Source organism: Rhineura floridana, chromosome 20 (assembly GCF_030035675.1).
Source record: "Rhineura floridana isolate rRhiFlo1 chromosome 20, rRhiFlo1.hap2, whole genome shotgun sequence".
Classification (NCBI taxonomy): Eukaryota; Metazoa; Chordata; class Lepidosauria; order Squamata; family Rhineuridae; genus Rhineura; species Rhineura floridana.
Window position 1 is genome coordinate 2,274,279 of NC_084499.1, and position 25,932 is coordinate 2,300,210.

The 25,932-nt window shown below is 48.6% G+C and overlaps 1 protein-coding gene across 3 annotated transcripts in view; it reads right to left on the bottom strand.

The window, feature by feature from the left end:
- ABCA2 (ATP binding cassette subfamily A member 2) overlaps positions 1-25,932 on the bottom strand; it is a 106,320-nt gene that overhangs the window by 43,635 nt on the left and 36,753 nt on the right. For all 3 annotated transcript variants that reach the window (XM_061603650.1, XM_061603648.1, XM_061603649.1), the window contains exons 4-16: positions 24,898-25,064; positions 24,515-24,642; positions 22,429-22,527; positions 21,406-21,591; positions 19,163-19,381; positions 16,825-17,153; positions 11,980-12,139; positions 9,377-9,505; positions 7,494-7,661; positions 6,470-6,566; positions 4,702-4,875; positions 2,687-2,789; positions 1,965-2,079 (exon numbers count right to left, since the gene is read on the bottom strand). In XM_061603650.1, coding sequence (XP_061459634.1) covers positions 1,965-2,079; positions 2,687-2,789; positions 4,702-4,875; positions 6,470-6,566; positions 7,494-7,661; positions 9,377-9,505; positions 11,980-12,139; positions 16,825-17,153; positions 19,163-19,381; positions 21,406-21,591; positions 22,429-22,527; positions 24,515-24,642; positions 24,898-25,064 — 2,074 coding nt within the window. The remainder of the gene's footprint in view (positions 1-1,964; positions 2,080-2,686; positions 2,790-4,701; positions 4,876-6,469; positions 6,567-7,493; positions 7,662-9,376; positions 9,506-11,979; positions 12,140-16,824; positions 17,154-19,162; positions 19,382-21,405; positions 21,592-22,428; positions 22,528-24,514; positions 24,643-24,897; positions 25,065-25,932) is intronic.

The following is a 25,932-nucleotide window of genomic DNA, read 5'->3' on the forward strand; positions in this document are numbered from 1 at the left end:
GCTGCCCATTTCCCCAGTGTTAAGAGCGGGATGTGCATCCACCTTGCAAAGAGCGACCCTCTTCCAAGCTGCCTCTCCTATTGTCTCCCCAATTATGAGGACTGTTTCACAGATCTGTTTATGTGGCATCATTTATTCGGCCACCCAAGTTTCAGGCTTTAAAAAACCAACAACCTCATGCCTAATTTAAAATTAAAACAGTCAACTATTGGGAAGGGAATCATGTCATGCGGAGGAAGGAGCCATTGACAGAGCTTCAAGCCACTGCATGGCATTCCATCCAAAATGTCCCAACACATGCTGAAACTTGGAAACATGGTTTAAAAATGCAGTTTGCTGTAGCAAGGACAATCCAATTCTTTGCATTTAAGAGCACCTTGTATCCTTAACAGGCCCTCCTTTAATAAGGAATTGGTCCAAAATTGTGTACTTTAAGGACTTTTTCATCCTCCTCTTTTATGGAATCTTTTAACCTTCATCATCACCTCACAGGATTATGGGTATATTTAATTTTTATTGTTGCCGCCTGAGAGAGAGAGCTGCCAAGAATGTGAGATAGGGACAGGAATTGCCTGGTTGCGATAACTCTTCTTAACTCCAGTTCATGGACAGCCAGTCCTTCGCCCTGCTCCACGCTGGCAGGAATTGCTTTTGGCAAGCAGCACCTTCTGCCCGCTCTCCTTCCTCCCTCGACAAAGATGAAGCTATGTGCCCAGGCACTGGAAACCCTGGAGATTTACAGGAAGCACTAACTGGCTCAGTGCCCCTGCCACTTCATCATACTCTCGTTAAGCAGAGAGCCAACGATGGCCTAATGAGAGTAGCACTGCCAATACCCAGGAACAGAAATGAGTTGCCACTGGCAGGAAAAGGAGGAGGGGGGAGGGGGAGAGCACTCTCTGGCATTTGACGTAAACTGTGATATCCCCGCAGAGAAATGTCCTGGGAGAAAAGCAGGCATAGATCTGAGCAAGAGATCAAACAGAGCAGGGACCTCAGGCTGGTTTTCAGTGCCAGGATCTGGCCCTGGAAATTCAAAAGCCTGGGGAGGAAAATCCCTTTGGTCCAGTCCTCCAAGGCTATGAAAAGGTTGGTACTGGACAACATGGGAGTCAATATCTATTTTTCTATAACCCTGATGGAAGTCAACAGGAAGCCAATCAGTGGAACGGCATGTCAGCTTTTGCTAAAGTCAGCTTATTTGTTTATTAAACTTATATCCCACTCTTCCATCCAGTAGGAGCCCAGAATGGCAAACAAAAGCACTTTAAAACATCTTAAAAGCAGACTTTAAAATATATTAAAACAAAACACCTTTTTAAAAAAAAAAGTTTTAAAAATGATTTAAAAAGCAGTTCCAAAACAGACACAGACTGGGATTAGGTCTCTACTTAAAAGGCTTGTTGAAAGAGGAAAGTCTTCAGTAGGTGCCAAAAAGACAACAGAGATGGCACCTGCCTAATATTTAAAGGGAGGGAATTCCAAAGGGTAGGTACCACTACACTAAAGGTCCACTTCCTATGTTGTGCGGAAGAGACCTCCTGATGAGTTGGTGTCTGCAGGAGGCAGTGATCGACTGGGTCTATAAGGAGTAAGACAGTCTTTCAGGTATCCTGGTGCCAAGCTGTATAGGGCTTTGTAAACCAAAACCAGAACCTTGAACTTGAGTATCAATTTGCTCCCTGTCCATATGAAAGCAATCTAAAGCATGCAACAGCTGAGCAGGATCAGACCAAATGTTCACCTAGCCCACAGTGGCCAAACAAATGCCACCAGGAAAACCACAAGCTGGGAGTGAAGGAAGCATCCCTGCTCTCTCCCCAGCACTTGTTGGTCAAAGGTACACTACTCCTGAACACGGAGATTGAATTTAGCCACTAGTCGTTACTGGTGGCGGGCCTTGGCAAACAGCACCGCCTGCCAAGACCTCTCCCCCCCCCCAGAACCCCATCCGCTGGTCTTACTTCTTTCAAGCGGTGCTCCTTCTCTGCCACGATGTGCTGGATCATCATGGCTACCGAATAGACCCAAGAGATGACCATGCAGAGGGGCATCATGTGCTCAATGACAAACAGGAAGCTGCAGAGATGAAGAGGCGGGGCGTTACCTGCAGCAGGCTCCATGTCTGCAGAGCAGTGGAATACTGAAGCACCTTGGACAGATCCTTGAAAGTACGGACTGAAACCTGGATTCAGTATGCTTTGATTTGGATTCCTGCATTGAGCAAGGGGTTGGACTCGATGGCCTTATAGGCCCCTTCCAACTCTATAATTCACTGCCCTACTGATATCGGAGCCACAAGTCTCCACAGATTTTTTTAAATAAGAAATACTTGTATACCCCAATATCCTAAAAATATGCTGCGATATAAGGATTCAAGCAGCCTTAAGTTGTTCAGGCCTTTGTAAATTAATACAAGGACTTTGAAGATGGCTCAGTAGTAAATGGGCAGCCTGTGCAGATGTTTTAAGAACAGTCTGGCCACCGCATTTTGCACCAGCTGGAACTTCTGGACCAGGCCTAAGGGTAGCTCCACACAGAGTGCATTGCAGTAATCCAGCCTTAAGGTTACCAACACATGGATTACCATGGTCAGGTTAGAACTGGAAGGAAAGGGTCCCATTGCCCAAAGAAGTTCTGTGTCTCAAAACATCTCTCTCTCTCACACACACTTTTAAGGACTCACTCATCGCGGGTGTAGCATGGGTATGGAAACATCTGCACGTAGTTCCCAGGTTCCACCACATCATGGCCTACAAAGGTGTTGATAATGGCTCGCTCCATCATATCTTGCAAGGGAGAAAGACCACAATGACCCGTCACCCCTTTACTCAGGACATCTATCAGATATCACCTCTTACACCAATCATGCTTACACAGAAAAGGGGCCTTGGGACCATAGACTCCAGCAGGAAGACCAGAATGCTTTGCTCTCGGCAACCATCACGGCCACTTGCAAGGGACCTGTTGCACCTCTGTGCCACCACTGCACATGGCCAGGGGGCAATCTTGCTGCGAGCAATTCTGTTGGGATCAGGCGATGTGAAGGGGTCAGCATGGCTCCACCTGGCCCTATAAAAAGCTCTTGAGCCCAAGCCAGGTGTTGCTCAGCTCCATTCAGTTTTCTGAATTTGTCTCTTGAGGCCATGACCCAACCAACACTGTACACTCACATACACATGAGTACAGCTGAAATTCTGTGTTTTATTTGGACATTTCCACCACAGATTTCGGCTGCTGACAAGGGCGAGCTGCTCTTTAAGTGACCTCTTCCACAGTGGCGGCTGATGGTTCCATGTCAGTGGGGCAGTGGAATATGTTCTGGGTTTCAGTCTGAACTTTTGAAGAGCTGTCCAAAGTACTGGCCGCTTTCAGCACCTCGGACAGCTCCTTGATAAGTCAGACTGGTGTGGACTCCACTGTACCACTGACATTGGAGCCACAGTCACCACTGTTCTTCCGGATGCTGAGAACAAAGCAAAAAGTTCAGCAATACCCTACTATCGATTTACAATGAGCAAGGGGGATCCCATTGGTGGTGTCACCACTGGGGGCTGCCCAGCTGGCAGAGACCCATGAGAGAGCCTTCTCGGTGGCAGTTCACCATTTGTGGAATGCCTTCCCTACTGAGGCACGTCTGTCTCACTTAGAGATGTAAATTTCCAGACATTTTGAAGCCATGGGGGAAAAACACAGACATTTGGGGGAGAAATGAAAAATATGCAATACTTATTTTTTTAGCACCTTATACAAATCAAAAGTCAATTTGTTACTTTAGGAATGTAAAAAGTATCATATCCACTTAGTTTGGCATTAAATTATTATGTTTGGTATATTGAAAGTACAGTTTATTCAGACACTTACAAACTTAATTTACTTTTAAAAATTTTTTTGTTGCAAATGTAGCTACAAGCTGGAAAGAACCTAGCATCTCTTTCATTTTGCCAGTTTAGGAGAAGCCAGCAAAAAAAATAAAAAAATAAAAACAGGATAAACCATCCATGTTACAGTAAAAAAAGAAATTATGAATTCTGGAAATTGTGTCTCCTCCACAGTGCCAAGCAGACAGAAATCACCCATTTCCACAAAAACGGCTGAGAAAAGGAGGGGAGCCAATTAAGACTCATGGAATGCTACATGGAATTTCATCAGCCTCATTTTCTGAGCTTTCATGTTTCTGGTTCTTCATATTTGCCATCGTATTTATCATGGACTTGTAAAAACTGAAGGTTTGCCCAGATTGAAACAGACTGGTATACCCTTTCACAGCATATTTTCCCCCTAATCTTTCTGGGTTTTTTCCCAGGCCTTCATATCTCTTTCAGGAAGAATCTAAACACATTTCTGTTTACCCAGGCATCTGATGGCTGAAATTTCTGTTCCTGGCAACCCTGACATTATTAGCTGTGACAGCAGATGATTGTTCTCAGAAGTTTTAACTGCACGGGCTCCTTCTAGGAGGAAGGGGCGGGATATACATTTAATAAATAAACAAGTCACATTTTATCATGGATGTGTTTGCCTCCCTAGGCAGGCAGGATATACATTTTAAGAACAACAACTCACAGCTGGAGGACGTAGCCAGACAGGCAGGGCACAGGGGCAAAAACGTCCTGTCTTGAGGCTGAGAGGAGAGATGAAGGGGGCATATTTGGGGCCTACGTATGGGGCTGGCAATAGGGAGGCCAGGCATGTGCTCACCCTGGATCCAGACAAAGCCATAAAGGAAGTAGAAACGGCCTCCCGTGTTTGGGCCGGGCCTCCAATACGCTCGCCGGATCTCGTTGGTCTTTTCGGTGAAGCTGGAATTTTGCCGGATCTTGTACATGACGTGTGGTGGGAGGGAGCCGTCCTTGTTGGTCTGGAAGATCACACCTTCATTTGGAGAGGGGGAGGAGGAAGAGAGAGAATGGGGAGACACACAATAAGGGCCACAAAACTGCAAGGAGCGATAGGTCTACTCAGGCTCTGCCTTGCAACATCAGAAGAGCCTGGCTGTTGGATCAGATCAAAGGTCTGTCTCTTCCAGTGGCCCATTTCCTACATTTGCCTCTGGATACCAATGGGACTTGAGTGCAAGAGCCCTCTCTCCCACTTTGTTTTCCCAGCAACTGGTAATAAGCCTGGGTGCAAATCCTCAGAATATCAGGTTTCATTAGTTTGTTTTAAACTCAAGTTTCTAGCCTTAATGATGCAAATAAGCGTGAAATCCTGTGCAGATGATGCCTAGTATAACAAGGGCTGCAATTCTGTGGTAGCGAAGAGAAAGCACAGAAGATGGTTTTGGACACACAGGCCTAATCATTTTAACAAGACAAATCAAGCTTCTAGCCCTTAATCCCTAGCCCCAAAAGTAAGTGTGCAGGCAATGAATGCCTGCTGAAATCTGAGAAGCCAGAAGTAAGTGGTGGGGGAGTAAGATTTCCAGGAGTTGGCGGAGGGGAGCGGGGGGGGGGACACAATCATTCATGGTTTGCTCATGATTAGTAAAACAAGTATAAAATCATGCAAAATATCATTTATTTACTGTTTGCACAATTACACAGAACAAGAGGAATGATGTAAACTTGCTCCATTTCTGAGTAGTGCTGGGAGTGGAAAATGGGGACCCAGAACCCAGCGTAGAGACTGAGCCAGAACCTTCTGGATCAGGGACCCCTCAATCAGGGCCTTTGGAGCCTCTGCACACCCACCCGGAGACCCGGCAGGCCCAACACATCAGCACAGACAACGAGCTTGGAGGGAAGACTCTGGAGGAGGAGGAGGAGTGCTTGGCTTCAAGCCAGAGGCCTGCCCCTTGAAGGCTTTCTCCAGGAAAGGCTGGCACATCAGTGGGTGGCGATCTAGCCCAGGGGACATACTAGCCACCAGACCACTTCAAGAGGAGATTGCTCACTTGGAGCTTTCCATGGTGCTGCAACTCCCTCCCAGGTCAGGGTCAGGACAGGAGAAGTGGCTGCATCTCCCCCCTTTAACTGAGTAAGATGCATGCACAGGAAGGATGAGGTGGGGAGCAGGAGCCATCACTCAGTGGGGGCAGCACCTGATGTACATGCAGAAGGTCCTCCTGGGCTCAAGCACCTTCAGGTAGGGCTGGGAAAGAATTCTGCCTGAAAGCCTGGAGACAATAGTGTACTAGATGGAGGAAGGTAAGGTAGCTTTTTCTTTATTAAGAGCCACAAAGACTGGAATGTTCTTTCATTTTCAGGAAGAGACCACAGGCTCAATGAGACACCTGCTTTGCATGCAGAGGGTCCCAGCTGCAATCCCTGGAGGCATCTCCAGGTAGGGCTGGGAAAAAACCTCTTGCCTGAAACCCTGGACAGCTGCTGCCAGTCAGTGTCAACAGTATTGAGCTAGATGGACCAAGGGTCTGACATGCTGGAAGGCAGGTTTCCATATACGAGTGGGAAAACATGCAACGAGCCAAGGGCGGGAAAAGGGAAGGAGCACAAAGGAAGGGCCGTACTGGCAAAGACAGTGACGTTGTCTTGGTAGGCTTGGTTCAGTGTGTAGTTGACTATGCTCTCCTCATCCGGAAAGCCCTTGAAGATGTCCACGCTGACCTGGTGGTGGAAAAGGAGATTTCATTAGGGTCAATAGCCCACGGCTGGCGACGGCTTCCTATCTTAAGCCCTGTTTCCTCCATGGATTTATTTGTTTTATATAAAAGCATTTATACACCGCTTCATACTTTTACAATCTCCACGCAGATTCTGTAAGGCAGAAGCCTCTTTTCTTTGCAAGGGCAATCCCAGGTGCCTTGGAGCCGAGTAATGCACGAGGGACTGGGTGGGACCAAGCCACGGCAGCTCCAATTGAGCTGCATAGATTCCTTCACTTCGACTTTGTTATTCTTCCTGCTTACTGACACCCCTTTGGTTCCAGTCTGTTTGAGGGCTGGCAGGAACGCCTATAATTTTGGAATGCCGGTAAGGGATTGTATTCATGCACCCTCACCGTGATAATTTGGAAAAGGCAAATACAAACACCAAAGACCTATTTGCGCTCTGGTGAGGGGTGTTGCTTTGTTTTTTAAAATAGGGAAATAAATGCTCCATTTCTAGTTTTTAATAAAATTAAATATACTTTTTTTTAATTGTGCAGTTTCGAAAAACAAATTCATTGTTTAAAATGAAAAACAATTGGAAGTTTTAGTCTTTAAAAAACCACAAACATTTTGCAAGATTCCAGAAATATGATTTTGGAAGATTCCTGAATTCTAAACCTTTAGGTTCTGCTCTGATAAAGCAAAACCTCAAGATCCACAGCACAATCTGGCCGAGGTGGATTCTATAAGCACCCCTAGTTCCAGCCCAGCAGCGGCAGTTGGTGAGTCCAGTGTCAGTGGGGCAATGAAATCCACTCAGGGCTTTAGTCTGAATTTTCAAGAAGTTGAAGGTTCAGACTAAAGCCTGGAGTGGATTCCACTACCCCACTGACATGGAGCCACCAGCCATCGCTGCGGCCAAGATGGCATTAGGGACACCCACCTTGGACATGAACTGGATCCAGCCACAGGCAGCATTATCAATGGTGTCCAGTTGCTGCAGGAGCGTGCTGGTGTTGGGCAAAGAGAAGTTACTCTCCAAGAAGTTGTGAAGCAGGACGCTGTCTGAAACATTCAGGATTTCGGGGTGCTTGTGAAGGTCTGCGGCGATCTGCAGGTAACAGACAATGGTGGTAGGAAGGGAGGTGATGAGGGTTCTGCCTGTAGGCCAGCCTTCACCAACCTGGTACCCTCCAGATGTTTTGGACTTTAACTCCTACCAGCATGGTCACAGGCCAGGGATGATGGGAGTTGTTGTCCAACATCATCTGGAAGGAAAAGGCTGTTCTAGGTGCATGCCTGTTTGATGTGTGCGCACACACCCCATTCTGGGATGCCAAGATGATGCCACTTGAGCCTGGGGCCACTGCAAAAGAAGCTCTGCTCCTGGTGTCACCCTAACAATGACACCTTGGGGAGAAGAGTTTCACTGGCTGATCAGGAGAGCTCCATGATGGGTCCCACACCCATTTTTCCTACTCTTGCTCATGCATGCAGCACTCAAAGCACAGGAGTGAAGCCCCATCCCTGCAAAGACTCCTCCAGTAGCATCCCTGGGGAAAAGGCTCCTTACAGGGCCTGCCATCCACACTCATCTGGCCTGTCAGAAAAGATCCGACTGGAGAGGGCCTGCTGCTGGATAGCGGAGCAGGTGCGTGGCATGCAGAAGGACCCAGGGTCAGTTCTTGACTCCTCCAGTGACAAGGAATGAGTAGCAAGAGATGGAAAATGTCTTTCTCTGTCCAAGATCTGGAGAGCCACTGCCAGTCAGAGTCAAGATAATACTAGCCTAGATGAATAAACAGTCTGGCCTAATATGAGGCAGCTTCTGTCATCAAACAGGAGCTGGGAATCCATTGAAACTGCAGTCGAATTAGTAGTCTGGATTGTATCCAGTGTTAGTTCTACTAAGAGTAGATCCACTGAGACTGATGCACATAAATGGATCTAAGGTAGATCCTATACCTACCTTAGATCCATTTCTTTCGATGGGTCTAGTCTGAGTAAGTAAGATAAGTAACTTCCCACCCTCATTCTGCCACTGCCCCAAGGTTCACCATCAGTGGATTTGGAGTTTCTTACATCCAAATATTCAAAGTGGAAAGAGTAAAACCGACATATCCAACTGCAGAGGAAGAATTAAAGTACTGGATATCCCACAGCCGAAGACTGACTTAAATTTAATTTAACTGTCTTAAATACCAACATGAGTGGGAAGGGTTGCCCCCGCTGGCTGCAGAAGGCGGGAGCAGGCTGGGTTTTTTTCCTTGCCAAGGAGCTGTCTGCACAGAATTCCTTGTACTCCCATGACTAAAAGGGACTAGAAGCTTAGTTTTTAAAAATACAATTAAAATTAAATAGAAGCAGCCCTGTCACATGGGGACTTGCCTGTGGGTACAGTGACACAGCATTGGAACTTATACTGCTTAATACTGAATCAGCCCTTGTTCCATCCAGCTCAGTATAGCCTACACTGACTGCCAGCTGCTCTCCACGGTTTCAGGCAGGAGTCTTTCCCAGCCCTACCTGGGGACTGAACCTGCGACCTTCTGCATGCAAGGCAGATCCTCTGCCACTGAGCTATGCAGAAAAAATGCCTTCAGACCACAACCCAGACACCTTTTCTGTAACCTGCACCAGAATCCCAAAGCCTTAGCAGAGCTTGCATCGCTCTCTTCCCTTGGCTGTTCTCTCCTCGCGGTTGGGTCCAGCTCTTCCGGCCCCTTGTTGTTATAGCTGTGGAATGCAGACACATGCTGCCTATTCTCCCATTCCTCAGTGGGTGTGGGCTGGGGAGGCCACCACCCCAACCATCTGCCACCCTACCTGTTGCAGCCAGTGAATCCGTTGCTGTAGCTTGCCCTCTTCCAGGAAGCCGCGAATCTCTGCCGAGATGTTCAGCCACACTTGGGCGTAGCGAGTTACATTCCCGACGAAGGCAAAGGTCTCGTTTGCCTGTAGCGCAAGAGTAGCAGGCAAAGGGACATGACATAAAGAAGGCACACAACAGGCAGGCGTTTAGAAACAACCCCCAAATTAATGTCACTGCTGGGATAGTTTAAAAAAAGGGGTGCACAGCTGGTTTGGGGTGCAAGAAAGCCCAAAAGGCCCATTTCATCTAATGCCTGTAAAATTATGCACAAGGCAAGGATATGGTGGCCTCAGCATCTGGCATTCAGTGGTAGACTGCCTCAGCACATTGAAGCTCCACTTCACTGACTTCTCCTGCTGTGTGGCTCCGCTTAGAGTCTTAGTTTTTCCTTGCTCACGGTCCTAGGTTCAAGACATCCATTAAGCCCCTGGAACCTCTGAACATTTTGCTGCAAGAAGTAGAGGTGTGTCTGCTTCCTCAAATGCAAGCACTGTGCCAGTGCCTGGAGGCTGTGATGGGCTGGGTGAAGGCCACTAAACCGAAACTGAACCCTGATAAGACTGAGGTGCTGTGGATAGACAGTTCCCAGATACTGGAACTAGGAAGATGGCCTGTTCTGATGAGACAGCACCCCCCAAAAGGTACCAGCTTGGGGGGAGTCCTTGATTTTAAGCTATCATTGGGTGCCCAGGTGGCTTCAGGGGCAAGGAGAACAGCTGCGGCGATTTCTGGACCACGGCAGCCTGGCATCAGTGTCCCATATTCTAATAACCCAGGTCTGGGGAACCTTTGGCTCTCCAGATATTGCTGAACAACGCCCACCATCCCTGGCCTTTGGTCATGCCTGCTAGGGCAAATGGGTGCTGTATTTGTATATGCCTATAATACCCTCTTGGCTGGACTACTGCAATGTATTCTGTGTGGGACTGCCCTTGAAGAGAGTCCGGAGGCTGCAGCTAGCACACAATGCCACTGCCAGGTTGTTACATGGGGCATCAAGAAGGGATCCTATTGCACAGAGCCTTCGGATTCTGCCCTGGCTACATGTGAGCCAGCAGGCTCAATTCAAGGTGTTGGTAGTGGTATACAAGGCTCGTTATGACCTGGGCCCAAGACCTCCCAACCCCACTCCCATCTGGTAATAGGGAATTCTTATTTTCAAACAATAAACAAATATATATTCGTTGGGAATTGTAATATTTCTAATAGTGTAGCAGGCCAGCTTCAGTATACTAAGCTGGAATGCATGAAACGCTTGGCACAGCTTCAGCTCTCTAAGATAAGATAAAGCAACAAAAGGCTAGCACTTAACATCTCACTATCTTCAAGGCGTAGGAAGGATTGCAGTAGCTGAAATGCATTAGCTCATTAGCAAGAGTACTTAGCTCATAGGAAAATGTACTGGTATGTGAAGTGCTGAACATTACCAAATTGGCTAGGAAAATAACATAGGCAGTGTACCCTCTGTGTATTGTCTATGTAATGTTGATGTGTAACCTCCTGATTGGCATATGCTAAAGTCTTTGTCCTGGAATGTATAAAAACCCCAGGCAAACAGTGCCATGTTGCAGCTCTCTGCTCACTCAGAGGGAGACTGACCGTGCGTAAGCTTGTCACCAATAAAGGCCTAACTTTGCTGCAAGCCTGTGTCTTCAGTTTCCTTAAGGACCCCCGGTCCAACGAATCCCAAAATTCCCCATCACTGGCCCATGCTTTAAGATCTGTAAAGCTGCCCCTCCTCATGGTGCCAGCAACTGGCAAAGCCCATGGGGGGGTGGCCTTCTCGGGGGTGGCCCCCTGGCTATGGAAACACTTCCGATGGAGATTCAGTTGTGTGTCTCTCAGGGCTGTGGAGTCGGTATGTCAAACCGACTCCGACTCCAACTCTATTTTTCTACTGTCTGACTCCTTCATAAATGGCAAATGTATATTAATTTTTCTACTGTCTGACTCTGACTCCTTCATAAATGGCAAATGTATATTAATTTTTCTACTGTCTGACTCTGACTCCTTCATAAATGGCAAATGTATATTAATTTTTCTACTGTCTGACTCTGACTCCTTCATAAATGGCAAATGTATATTAATGTATTAATATTAATAAGTCAGTACATTTCCACCCAAAATTGCTTCCGACTCTGACTCCGACTCCACAGCCCTGGTGTCCCTCCCATGCACTGCTGTCATTGACACATCCCCTTAAAACTTATTTCACCAGGCTTTTGGTACATTTTAACAGAGAGCGTTTATTATTTTGCTTTCGGGGTTGTTGATATTTTTAATTATTGCTTTATAATAGTCACAAAAACAGTAAAGACCTGAGAACTCTGCTGAGCAGGGCTTCAGATCTAGAGGTCTCAACACCCACACCAAATACCTAATTCCCCAGATTCTTGGGGGGGCGGGAGCCGCAGACAGTTAAACTGAAATAAAACCAATATTTTTTTTAGTGCAGATGAGCCCTGCTACCTTTTCACAAGGAAGGGATGGGGTGGGGAAAGAGACAAGAGGCATTTGGTTGCTCATTCCAGAGCCCGCTCTTCTCACAGAGCCTCACCTTCAGGATGACTTTATCCACCTCAGTGCCGACAGGAGCGTAGAGGATCTTGGGGTTGGTGGTCATGAGGTGCACAAGGAGGCCGAGATTCCGTTGCTCTTTGCTGGTGAATCCCAAGGAGCTCATGTTGCCCTCTTTCAGGGCCTCTGGCTCAATGGTCCTGCAGAGAGAAGGAAGAGGAGGAGGAAAAACAAAGTTACTCATCTTTACAACTGTGTTGTTATGTGGGGAAACTGAGGCACGTCACAGGAAACTGGTTGTTTTTAACAGTTACATTTTTATCATGCTTTACCTCCAAACTTTACCCCCCTCCCCTGAGCCACAAATTAGTTAAATTTTATTTCTTGGGATCCGATGGTTGGGTTTTACCATCTCTAGATTTGCATTTCATTGGTATAATGATTTTAGTGCTACACCACTGCTCAGAGGATTCCAGCAATTAAGGCTTGTATCCAGTGTTGGTTCTACTCAGAGAAGACACACCGAAATTAATAGGCATGGAGATATTAGGGCCTATTCTGAACACAACCATCATTGGAAACAACCTTAAATTTGTTTGTTCGCTTATTTTAAATGAAGGAAACAAACATTATAAGGATCCTTGGTAGTATTCAGAGAAAGCATCAGCTTGTGGTGACATTTTCCCTATGAAAAGTGAGATAGGTCTAGCCTAACAATTCTGAGCCCTCGCAGGCTCATCCAGATTACTACTTTATTGCAGGTGCATGCAGCTACATGTCATCAATGCATTAATAGTCCATGAGAAGTGGATTTATTCTGGACCATCCACACATGCCACCTTATCAGTTCTTCTGCAATGAAATGGAAATGTACTGCCTTCAAGTCTATTCCAAGTTATGGCAACCCTATGAATAGGGTTGTCATGGTAAGCGGTATTCAGAGGGGGTTTACGATTGCCTCCCTCTGAGGCTGAGAGGCAGTGACTGGCCCAAGGTCACCCAGTGAGCTTCATGGCTGTGTGAGGATTCGAACCCTGGACTCTCAGGTCCTAGTCCAACACTCTAACCACTATGCGACACTGGCTCTCAAAATGGAAATCGACGGCCTTCAAGTTGATCCCGACTTATGGCAACCCTACGAATAGGGTTTTCATGGTAAGCGGTATTCAGAGGTGGTTTACCATTGCCTTCCTCTGAGGCTGAGAGGCAGTGACTGGCCCAAGGTCACCCAGTGAGCTTCATGGCTGTGTGGGGATTCGAACCCTGGACTCTCAGGTCATAGTCCAACACTCTAACCACTATGCCACACTGGCTCTCAAAATGGAAATGGACTGCCTCCAAGTTGATCCCAACTTATGGTGACCCTGTGAATAGGGATTTCATGGTAAGCGGTATTCAGAGGGGGTTTCCCATTGCCTCCCTCTGAGGCTGAGAGGCAGTGACTGGCCCAAGGTCAGCCAGTGAGCTTCATGGCTGTGTGGGGATTCGAACCCTGGTCTCCCAGGTCATAGTCCAGCACCTTAACCACTACACCACACTGGCTCTCCTATTTTAATCCTGCCCATTCCATTGTCTGCATTCCTGCCCTCTCCAATCCCTCCCCCTTTTTCCCCAAGCACATGTTAGTTGCGCTATGATGCCATGCCCCTTTCATCTGTACACTTTTAAATTTTTTATGCTTAGACTGTGATTGATGTACTAAACCATGCTCATGCTCATTTGTTGCAAAAGGAAAAAAAGCCACAGAAATGCCCGCGCATGGCATCCCCAGGAAGTAAGTGTAAGTGGCTGCGTCACAAAAGAAGTGGACACATTTCGGCACGTTTCTAAGGTACTCTTGCACTATAAAAGTGGGTGTAAAAAATGAACCAGCGCATTAGCAGCAGCAAAAAAAATAGGATTTTAGCAGGATACAACGGGACGTGCACCTGTTGCAGGCGAAGCAGTAGAATTGCCCCAAAATGTTTGCAGGCACAAATGGTATTGAAAGTGTGATCAAGTATGACCACCCTGAAAGCATCATAAGCACCCTGTGCTTTACAGATTACAGCAAAGCCTTTGACTGTGTAGATCATGAGAAAGTATGGAATGCTTTAAAAGAAATGGGAGTGCCACAGCATCTGATTGTCCTGATGTGCAACCTATACTCTGAAAAATCAAAAAGAGGAGGTCAAAGACCAGATGCTGAAAACTTATTCATTCACTGCTACTTTTCCCTGATTAAGGATTTTAGTTGGGCTGCTGCACTTTTAATGCTACTTTATTTTTATCCTTGCTGATTCATGGGGTCACCATAAGACAAAATCAACTGGAAGGCACATAACAACAATTTTTATACTTTTGTGTGTGTAATTTTGTGGTTTTACTGTATTGCTGCTGCTATTTGTTAACTATTGTATTTATTTCTAGTTTTAAATTAATTGTGTTTTATATTAATTAACTTAAGGCAGGCACCCTCACTATGCTGTTTTAGATACCTGGCAAAAACTTCCTTTCAGCAAGCCTATCTAGACACAATTTAGCAATGTATACTTGTTCTTAACATTTGCTATTTGTTGGGGGGTTTTTTAACTAAGCAGTTTATAATTTCCCCCCATAAGTATATAAAAATGAAGTATATTGTTGGAAATCACCTTGGGAGGGTTTACTCCAAAATATATATATAAAATGTTGGGCTTCTCCCATCCCCCACCCCACCCCCCAGCACAGCAACCCAGAACAAATAATCTGTTCCACAGACCAATTCTGCTGGAGAGCTCCACAACACCCCTGTTGCTGCTATGCAAGGAGCTGTGGATTGGGTCCCCAACCAAAATAGGCATTCAGAACGGAACAGGGCTTCTGTGCAGCCCCCTCCTAAACCCACATAATGGAAGCTTTATTTATTTACTTATTTATTAGTGTTTCTAAACCCAGTGGAGACTGATGGCTCCGTGTCAGTGGGGCAGTGGAATCCACTCTGGGATTTAGCCTGAACTTTCAAGGAGGTCTCCAAAGTGAACTCCAGTCTCCACTGTCTAAATTCCTTAATTTTTAAAAAATCTCTAAGTGGTGTACACTATGTGCAACATAAAAACAATACCCATTAAAATGAACACGCCAAGAACCGATAAAACAATATGAAAACATAAATATATAAACAGCAAATAGAACAGCAATTCAGAGGATTCATATATGTAAAACAGGATCCAGTCTTCTGGGTCAGGGAAAGTCTGGGCAAAAAGATAAGTCTTCACAAGATGTCTGAAGCAACTGATGACTGCGGCTTCACGTATGGCAAAGGGAAGGCTATGCCATACTTCAGGGGCAATGGCAAAGAATGCCCCATTTTCAGGCCACCACCGTATGATATTCTGTAGGGCACAAGCAGAATCTCTCCAGAGGATCCAAGTGATCTCTCACGGGTCTACACACGGGTAGGTAACTGTTTCCAAGTTGTTCAGGGCTCTATGCATTAACAGCCATACCCATCAGCTAATCGACAGCCAACGCAGTTCCCCTCAGCACAGGTGTAACACTGGCTCTTGTGGGTGACCCACTCCACAGCCTGGACGCAGCATTTTTCACGAGGTTATGATCAACTACTGCCATTCCCAATATTTCTGATGTGGGGGAGAGGGTGCTTTGCTGCGCAGGTGGCCATCCACATATATAAGGGAGGAATTGTCAGGCTTGGGGATGATGGATGGACTGCCTTCAAGTCGATCCCAACTTATGGCGACCCTATGAATAGGGATTTCACGGTAAGTGGTATTCAGAGGGGGTTGACCATTGCCTCCCCTCTGAGGCTAGTCCTCCCCAGCTGGCTAGGGCCTGCTCAGCTTGCCACAAGCCAGCCCCTTCTTTGTCCTCAACTGCCAGCTGGGGGGCAACTGGGCTCCTTGGGACTATGCCGCTTGCCCACGGCTGCACAGGGGGCAGGGCACATAACCCCTGAGCCACTCCCTGTGGGGTGATCTTTAGCCGGCCCTTGACGCCCAGGAGACATGAGCGGGGATCTGAACTTGCAGACTCTGGACTCCCAGCCAGGCTCTCCTCCCCACTGTGCTACACCAGCTGTCTGTCAGGCTTGGGAGAACCCAACAATTTACAGATTTTTTTAAAAAATCCCTGGTAGAAAAAAATCCCAAATTGGACGAGGGGGCAGGGGAGGGAAGCCTCCAAAACAATCCAACCAGTGGTGGGCTGACTGTTTGGAGGGTGCTAGAAATGGGCAAGTGGGTGGGGGAGGGTGGCATGGAGCGGCTGGGAATTTGAGGAGCCACAGTCCATGCTGCAACATCTGTTTGCTACCGGAGTTGCACCCTGTTCCTTTCTCGCCTGCCTTTCCACCACAGCATTCAAGGCCCCTCAGAAGGCAAACACAATACAAAACAAACACACACAATGTGAAACTAACTTCCCCATCACCACCACCAGGAAGAAAAGGTAAAAACGAGAGCAGATGCAAACGGACGATTAACACGCTGGCAGGAAAGTTCCTTGGGAAGGTAAAGGTTTTCAGAACAAGGTTCTGAAAAGATGACCACTGGCCTAAGGTCACCTTTACAGCTGATCTAAAAGCAGCCAGGAAGTGGGCCAGGCAGACCCTCTTAGGAAATCATTTCAGATCAACGATCTCACCAAAAAGGCCCTATCTGAGTACCCTACCCCTACCCCATTTCGCTGCCTGCCTGCCTGCGTCTCCAAAGGTGAACTAAGCTGTTGGGACAGGTTTGTGTGGAGGACAGCATTTCTGGACAGATTCTGGCCCCAAGTCATTAAAGGTCAAAACCAGCATTTCTAAGTGAACCCACAAACAGGTTGCCATTCAGGCGTTAGCAGCCAACAGCTCCTCCCAGAGCCCCTGAAAAGTCTCACCACACGGTGAGCCTGTTAACCTTACCGGTTATTGCCACAGAGGATGGGCTGCAGGCCAGCCCAGAGCTGGACAAAGGCCGAACATTGGCCCTGGGGGTTCTCAGGGGGCATCTCGTTCTCACTCTTGCCCTCCTCGGCGCTGGAGTTCGTGCTGGAGGTGATGTTCCCGGCAGAGCTGGTGCTATTGGAGGTGGTGGGGGGAGATTTGGTGGTGCACGCCCCCTTGGGGAGGAGCTTGGCCAGAGAGGAGAGGATGTCCACATCCTTCAAGACGTTCTCCATCTCCATCAGGTCCTCCAACACAGCATGGAGACGGTTCCGGGCCGCCGTGCTGTTCACCTCGTCGAGTTTCAGCTGCAGGATCAAAGACAAAGGGAGGAGTCAGCCTCACCAAGGGATTGGGTCCTTTCCAGAGGGCAGCTTCAGAGATCCCAGCCCCCACCAACAGAGCTCAGCAGGGCTCTGTGGGACCATCTTCAGAAGCAGACAAAACCCACAGACCACCTCTCCTTGACAGGCAGCCCATATCAGGGCTGTTGAAAGCCTCTGCCTCTTTATCGTCTGCCAGCACTCTAATGGTATCCTGCCTCTGACCAGAGAGGCTCCACGTAGACTTGACAAGGATAGGTCGGTCAATGGCTATCAAAGGATTACACAAATTCATGGAGAAAAGGTCTAGCCAGTGGTCATTAGCCATGAGAGCAAATTGAACCTCCACATGCAAAAGCAGTATACCTTCAAGTATCAGGTTCTGGGAACAAAGCAGGAGGGGTTACTACCCCCAGGCCTTATCCCTGGCTGGATGTTATAAGCAGGCAGTGGTGGCTGATGACTCCGTGGGGCAAGGGAATCCGCTCTGGGTTGTAGTCCAAATTGTCAAAGAGCTGTCCAATGTGCTGAAGCACCTTGGATTCCCCTGCCCCACTGACATAAGCCACCAGCCGACACAGTAAACAAGGATGGGGAATTTGTGGCCCTCCAGATGTTGCTGGAGTACAACTCTCACCATCCTTGCCCATTGGCCACGCTGGCAGAAGCTGATGGGAGTTGGAATCAGAGAACATGTGGAAGGACCAAAAGATATGGAACGCTGGAACTGATGGACCTTTAGCCTAAGTAACATCACATGACAGTCTGGAATGGAGCCTCCATGTTCACAAGCAGTTCACCTCCAAGCACTAAGACCATATAGGGCAGCTCTGCAGAATCAGACCAAAAGCACATCTAGTCCAGCAAACTGTTCTCACAACCACAGCCAACACGATGCCGATGGGAAACCCACAAGCAGCACATCAGTGTTAAAGCACCCAACAACTGGTGCTGAAAGGCTTACCTCCTCGGATCCTGAAAGTGACACACAACCAGCGTGGCTAGTAGCCATTAGACAGCCTGATCCACCATGAATTTGACTAACCCCCTTTTAAAGCTGTGCAAGCTGGAGGCCATGGCTCCCTCTTCTGGGAGCATATCCTATAGTTTAACTATCTGCACTCCGTGAGGAAGCAATTCTGTCTGTCCTGAATATCCCAGCATTCAGCTTGACTGGATGAGCAGACATTCGGGATACAAAACTGGAGAAAGGAGGGGTGCTCCCTTCCTGCCCTGCTTGTGGGCTTCCCAGAAGAGGAATGTGGCTGGCTACTGTGGGGACTGGGATGCTGGAGTAGATGAATCCTTGGCCAGAGCCTGCAAAGCAATTCTGAGGTTTCTTTACAGTTCAGCACATGGCCCTTGGGTGGGGTGAGGCCACCAGGTGCTAAACAACACAGCATCTCTCCGTACGCAGGCAGCAGGCGTTTATCTTTAAATTGTGCATTGGTGCGCATGTGCAGAATCTGAAGAAAGTGCCAAAGATCACAGTGGCTGAAGCACCTTGGACAGCTCCTCAAAAATCTGGACTAAAACCCAGGGCAGATTCCCTTGCCCCACTGGCCAGTGGCTACCAGGGACAAGAATCATACGAAGATAAGCAGAGCCCAACTGCTGGATCTGGCCAAAGGGGACCCCATCTAGCCCAGCATCCAGTTCTCACAGTGGCCAAACAGATGTCCCAAGGGAAACCTGCAAGCGGGAGCTGAGTGCAAAGAGCAAATAGTATCCAGAAGCATCCTTCCTCCAACTGTGAAGAACACAGCTAGCAGGCTCAAACGCTTCCCCAAAGGTTTGCAGCTGGACTAGCAGGCAATCCCATGGCGAAACACGTTGGCAGTCATGCCTCTGAGCCCACAATCAGCACAGCGCTGTGCCAGAAGCCAAACGTTGGGTACCTGGCCCAGCCAGACTAAGTTGTGGCTAAGCTGGCGGAAGCCTGGGCTGACCCACGTGCGATGCCCCCTTGCCACCCCTGCTCTCCCTGCTCTCACCTGGCTGATGACTTTGCAAGTCTCCAGCTGCTCCTTCAGCTCGGCAGCCAGCTGGCCAAAATAGTCCTTGCGCAGGCTGGCACTCTTGTTGCAGGCGGCAGCTTGATACGCTCGCAGAAGCGGGAGCCGGCTCTCCGGGACAGCCAGGATACGTTTCAGCTCATCCTGGCTCTGGTGACAGGTGAGGCTCTCCAGCACAGTGGCCGTGAAAAGGATGTTCTGGGAGAGGGAAGAGTTGATGAAGTCTTTACCTTAAATGCTGGGAAGGAGGGCTTCGGGCTAGTGTGCACGGCCATTGTGTGCCCTGAACAGTCAGTGTAATCTGGGCCTTAACCCTTCAGCAGGTTTGCCGCCCCCTTCCGTGGGTAGAAGCCAAGCAGATGGGTAGCTGCACGCCGGCAGTGGCCATAGGGCAGCACCCTCCGTCACACCCAAGGGCAGCAGGAAAGCAAAGGGGATAAAGAGTAGGTTATGTGTGGCACACACAACTCTGCCCCACACAACACGTTGCTGCCGGTCCCTGCCCCCTCCAGTCTCAGCTGCTTGACATGCCCACCTCACTCTGCCTAATGGTAGGGCTGGCTCAGGGAGAGTGGCAGCAATGTCAGGGAATGGTAAGCCAAGTTTCCTAAACGTAGGGGAAGGCAAGACACAGAATGTTCACAGTGTACCTCCTATGGAAGGAGCGGGTGAATGCCTCACAGAAAGTCCCTCAGTGGGAGGAGCCATGTGCTGTTAGCGGGGAGGGAGCAGCAAAGCGAACCGGGCATGAATTTCACATTTATTTATTTGGATATTCTGCTTCTCAGGCCAAAGCCTCCAAAAACAGTTTACATTTTTTTTGAAACTATAAAAATACAATAAAATAGAAAATAGGGCAACCAGGTTTTGGGGTCTTTTGTCTTGTTTAATTTGGCATCCAGATATCCTTTGCCAGTCCAATGTTCTCCAGATGTTTCAGACGACAGTTCCCACCAGCCCCAGCCAGCATAACGGGGGGGGGGGCAGATGGCATCACAGACATACTGCCTGGGGCAAATGTGGAGTTGTAGCCCAAAGGATGTGGAGGACACCAGGCTGGGGAAGGTCGCTTTAAACTAGAATCAAAGAATCACAGAACAGTAGTTGGAAGGGTCCTATAAGGCCCTCTAGTCCAACCCTCTGCTTAATGACAGAGTCCAAGTTAAAGCATATGTCTAAGCTATGTCTATGCTGATGATCTTTTTGCACAGGAGGTATGTGGGCATATAGAAGCTTCAGACTTTTAATCTCATTTGTGCTATCTGTTTGGCAGTGGGGGCTGGTTGCTTCAGTGTCAGAGGGGCAGTGCTCAGCACCTTGGACAGCTCCTGGAACGTTCAACCTGAAACCTGCAACAGATTCACTAACAGCCTCTGCTGTTCTTGAGTATTCAATAGAGACATCACTGAATTTCAAGCTCCAAGGGTAGAAAGCCAGAAAACCACGCTGATTTATCTCTGTTCTGCAGGCAGAGAAACCACAACCAATCCCAAGCAACCAGGGCTATCTCTTTATTGCTTTTACTGCTGTTTTCTCTGGTTTCTCACATAAAGCTGTCTTGAACGTCTCCACACTGGACAGCCAAAGGGCAGGTAATAAATAAGCACCTTAACACAGAGACAAACCAGACCTTTGGCTTGTAGCAGGTCCCGCTTGAACACGGGTGCACAGCAAGTGGTCTAGAAGACGTCGTTGAGTCCATGAGGAACGATCTGGAGTATGCAACAATATGATCGAGCCAACCATGCCCCTTCTATGATGAGCTTCCGCCGGGCCTTGAAGACCTGGCTCTTCAGGCAGGCTTTTGGGGTGGGTTAGGTTTTTACTGTTATGGTTTTAGATTTTTAATGCCTACGTATTGCATGCCTATGTTGTACGTCGGCCAGAGTGGCTGGACAGCCAGCCAGATGGGCGACTAACAAATTCAATAAATAAATAAATAAACCAGTCAACTCCGGCCCAAAGTGGGCTATGGGGAGACCCTGTCTAGAAGGTACGAGCAGCCCCTTAGCTTCTTCTATAGGAAGCTGCCTCATAGTGAGTCATTGGTCCATCTAGCTCAGTATTGTCCACACTGCCTGGCAGCCACTCTCCAGGATTTCCAGCAGAAGTCTCTCCTGGAGATGCTGGACCTGGGACCTTTTGCATGCAAAGCGGATGCTCTACCACTGAACTACAGACGTTCCCCACAAAGATTCTTGCTTCCAACTTTGGTCTCTCACCTCCATGTCCTTTACAAAGGCTTGAGGGCTGTAGGCGCTGGAAGACTCTGCCACGGGGCTGGCGAGGCCCAACGCCTGGGAGAGGAGGTGCAGGATGGCCTGCTTGTGGGGTCCCTGCTGAGGGTAGCGCAGCGCCTGTCGGACCAGCCCATCTTCCACCGTCCTGAAGCTGCTCAGAAGACTTTCCTGGTAAAGAGAAAGGAGGAAACCAATGAACGAGAAATGGGAACACAAAGACTATTCAGCACCTCGAAGGAGGTCTGGGCAGACGGTGTATATTTTTCACTCCCCCCCCCCATGCTGTCCTCACAACAGTTCTGTAAGTTAGGCTAGGCTGAGAGACAGCAAATGGCCCACGCTGGAGTGAGTAGGGATTTGAACCGCTAAGCACTGCCCCACGCTGGCTTCAGAGGAAGGTCTCGTTCCAGCTGGGGCTGGGAAGGGTTAGGGTAAAGCCACGGTGTACAAAATCAAGACGACTCCTCCGCATCTCCATCCTTGCGGGCAGAGTGGGCTCCTTACCCTTCTGCACACAGATGCAATGAAGGGGGGAAACTATAGGGAAACTCCACGTTCCTATAGGCTGCCATGCTTGCTGGGGAAATGGTCCAATGCACACTCAGCGTGCAAACAGGGCCGATGCCCCCAGAGTTTCCCAGGCAGAGACGTAACTCAGAGATGGGGCTGTGGTCTACTTACATTTTTACTAGCATTTCCAAGCAAATGGACTCGTGATCTCTTTAATGCAGTTCATCATCATCATCATCATCATCATTATTATTATCATTATCATTATTATTATTCCTTTTCCTCCCAGGGTTGCAGAATCTCAGGCCCAGGAGCTGAATGTGGCCCTCAAGGTCTCTCTAACTGGCCCTTGGGACTCTCCCTAAGCTGTTCCCCCTCACAATGGCTCCTCCCCACATTGTCCTCGCGTGCTTTTGCCTGGCCTGGAGGCGTCCTCCCCCTGTGAGAGGGCCTGCAGGGGAGCAAGCCCACAGAGCCCCAAGGCAGCCCTCTGACCTCCAGGTGAAGGAGCTTCTCGGCTGTGCTGAACCGATCCCACGGCTCGTGGAAGCCCTCCGCGGAGGCAGGAGAGGTGCCAAAGAACAGTCGGTACACCTGGCAAAGAGAAACAGGTTAGCTGTTCATGCTGGCACTTCTTGGTTAAAATTATTGCTGTTGTTATTCCTGTTAAGTTCCTGTGTAGATAAAAACACTGTATGAATGCACACACTCCCCATGGTCCTAGGAACCAGCCCCATTCTGGTTGGGGCTGATGGGAACTGTAGTCCAACAACATTTGGGATCCTATGGTTGGGAAAGGCTGCTCTAGGCACTACAGCACTCTCGGCTCCTGAGACGGCACCAAACATTGCGCACGCACCTTGAAGCCTCTCTTTGCAACCCGAAGGAAGGCTTAAACGAGGACAATCCAAAATTCACAGGCAACAAAGCTGGAGGGGAGGGGGCAGAAAGTTGCCCAAACTGACATGGAGACAGTCATGATGGCTGCCTGTTTGTGGTGTTGCCCACTAGCCATCCCAGAGCGAAGGCAACAAGCATCGCTCTTACTCCTACAGGATTCAGAGCCACACTTACTCACCACGTGCTGTGCCATTTTGAACCCCAGGAGCAAAGACAGCACTTGCTGCCTCCCTCTAGGGCAGCCTTGCCTGACCCAGTCCCAGGGTATGGACTGAAGGCACCTGAGCCCCCCCCCCACTGAAGCTAAGCAGGTCTGGGTCTGGTCAGTGCCTGGATGGAAGATCATCCGGAAGCCACAGGTATGCCGCCTTCGCTCCTTTGATGAAAGAAAGGCAGGGCATAAATGTAAATAAGGAAATAAATACACCTGCTGCCCTCCAGAAAGTGCTGGATTATCATCACTATCAGAAGCCACTTGCTACAAAAATGCTTTAAAGCAACTTAACATACATGATACTTGCTTTAAAATACATTGAAAAGACAAGAGGACATCGCCTTTCAATCAAAGGGCTATTTGATTGAAAGTGCTCATTCCCACTACAACATGCATCATCTCTGGCTGTCATCTGGCTGGAGCTGCATCCAAAAACACTTGGGGGGCAGCTGGTTCAGGAAGGCTACTTTAGAGGACTCCTTCAAAGAGACTAAATGATATCTACCATTACTGCCGGCACCACAAAACAGGCAGCAGCAAAATAAGGTAAGATAGGGGTGGCGGTATTAGGGGAGCTCTTCTTTGCCCCACAAATCTGCCAGATTTAAAGGTGAATGTTCTCTAAAGAACCTTGGAGAGCTCCTTGAAAGTTCAGATTAAAACCTGGAGCGCATTCCACTGCCCCACTGACATGGAGCCACCTGCCAGTCTTGGCCGGTTGCACAGTGGTAACTGATGGTGCAGCAAAACAATTAGCTGGCAGCTGGCCAGGCAGTGACTGGGTTGTAAATCTACCAAGGCTTGGGGATAATGAGGGGAAGCAAGGGAGGATCTGGGGTTTTGTTCCGAGCACCAAATACAAGTCCAGTTTCAGGAGGAAGGTCCAGTAGACAATCCAAAGGTCAAATATCCAGGCTTCAAAGCCTCGAAAGGGTCCGGGTCACAGGCAAGGCTGGTGAAGATCTGACACTGGTTTCCGACGTTGCTTCCAGCGGAGGGTAAAAGGCCTCTCACTGCCTTTTGCCACTCCCTGGTTCAGTTGATTGCAGTCAGCCCTCCGGCTCTCAGGAGCTTGCAACTTTAAATGGCCAGAACGCCTGCGTGGCTCTGATACGTGCTGGCATCTTCGTTCTGAAGGGGGCAGAGGTGCCTCCTGTTCGGTCCCTGAGGGGGCCCAGCTGTGCCCCAAACATTTCCCAGCAGTGGGAGGTCTGGAGCTGCATCTTCAGGGACTCTGCTTGTTCCCTCTCTTGGGTCTCCTCCTCCAAGGACTCAGCCGATGGAGGCATGACACTACCAGCCACTACTGAAGTGTAATGTGCAGCCCCTTAACCAAAGCCTTATCTAGGTCTCTTTAGAAGGCAGATGAACTACACCGCAAGTTCCCAGCCCAGGAAGTGGCATCGATCCCTTTTCTTTTCCCCAGACACTGCCTTTCCCCCCCCCCAAAAAAACCTAAACACTCACCTCTTTGAGGTTAATGTTGGACCCCATCAACAGCTCAGTGGTCTCGTTGGACAAAGAAAGGTTCTGCATGAGGAACCGGTGGAACTCAAGCTTGTCCTTGGCCGTGGAGTCCAGTGTGAAGCCAGGTGCTGCCAGGTTGAGAGGACAGAGGAGAGAAAACAGAAACACTGTGAAGAGATGCCAGAGGTTGTAAGGCAGGGCAGGGCCTGCAAAGCACCAGCTGTGCATGCAGGACATCTCCCATCAGCTGCTACCTGTTCCTGATCCTTTTAACTGGAGACGCCATTGCTGGGGATTGAACCCGGAACTTTCTGCATGCAGAACACAAGCTCTTAACCCCGGAGCTATAGACCTTCCCTGCAAGTCCCAATCTCGGAACTCACCTGCCTGATTGCTGAAGTGTGTCTCCATGGTGCTGGGTTCATTGCTGCTGAGAGACTCCAGGTGGCGCCGTAAAGACTCCAACTCTTCTTCCAGCCCCACGTGGTCCGGATCAAACAGGTTACTCTTCTCCACCACTTCACTGAGCCGCTCCAGCAGCTGCGTCACTCTGCAGGAAGGGCCAAGGGAGAGGTGTTAGCCACGGAGGAGGGTCATCGAGCGGAGGGGGGAGAACAACATTGGGAAGGAGGAAAGAGCAGCCCCACACTGCCAGCAGGCTCCCCTGGAACAAATCAACCGGACTACAACTCTTTGTGAAAGTTGCAGTTCTCTTACAGAGTTGGCTATGGGTGTAGAGTGTGGAAAATAGGAACAGGTAGGATTAAACAATGGTCAAACGCGATGACAGGCACACACAGGAAGCAGTGTTGTACTGAGTCAGACCACGGGTCCATCTAGTTCAATACTGCTGAGACTGACTTGGGCGTTTAGCTGGATTAGAACCAATAACAAAGTTTGATTCTGTATATTCGGGCCTGAAGTGAGACAACGGCTTCCTGTTCTGCTGATCTACTTAAAACATCAAGGTTATCACCCAGAACTCTGGCTACAGATGGCCGCTGTGCTTATTTTGCATACATTTATGCTTTCATCAAATTGTCACAGGCTGCGCTGTTTGCATTTTATCGTCATGGGGGAAGGGCTGTGGCTCTGTGGTAGACCCTCTATTTTGCATGTAGAAGGTCCCAAGTTCAGGCAGAGACTCCCTGCCTGAAAACCTGGAGAGACGCTGCCAGTCAGTGTCAGCAATACTGAGCTAGATGGACCCATATTTATTTTAATTTTTAATTTATTTATTTAATTATTTGATTTATATCCTGCCCTTCCTCCCAGAAGGAGCCCAGGGCGGCAGTCTGACTCAGTTTAGGGCCGCTACCTCTGTGCCTATCACTGCCTTTTACCATCATTTAATCCACCCTTTTACTATTTTCCACCCATCCCTGCCAAGTTAGGACAGCAGTCCTTGCATCTGCTGA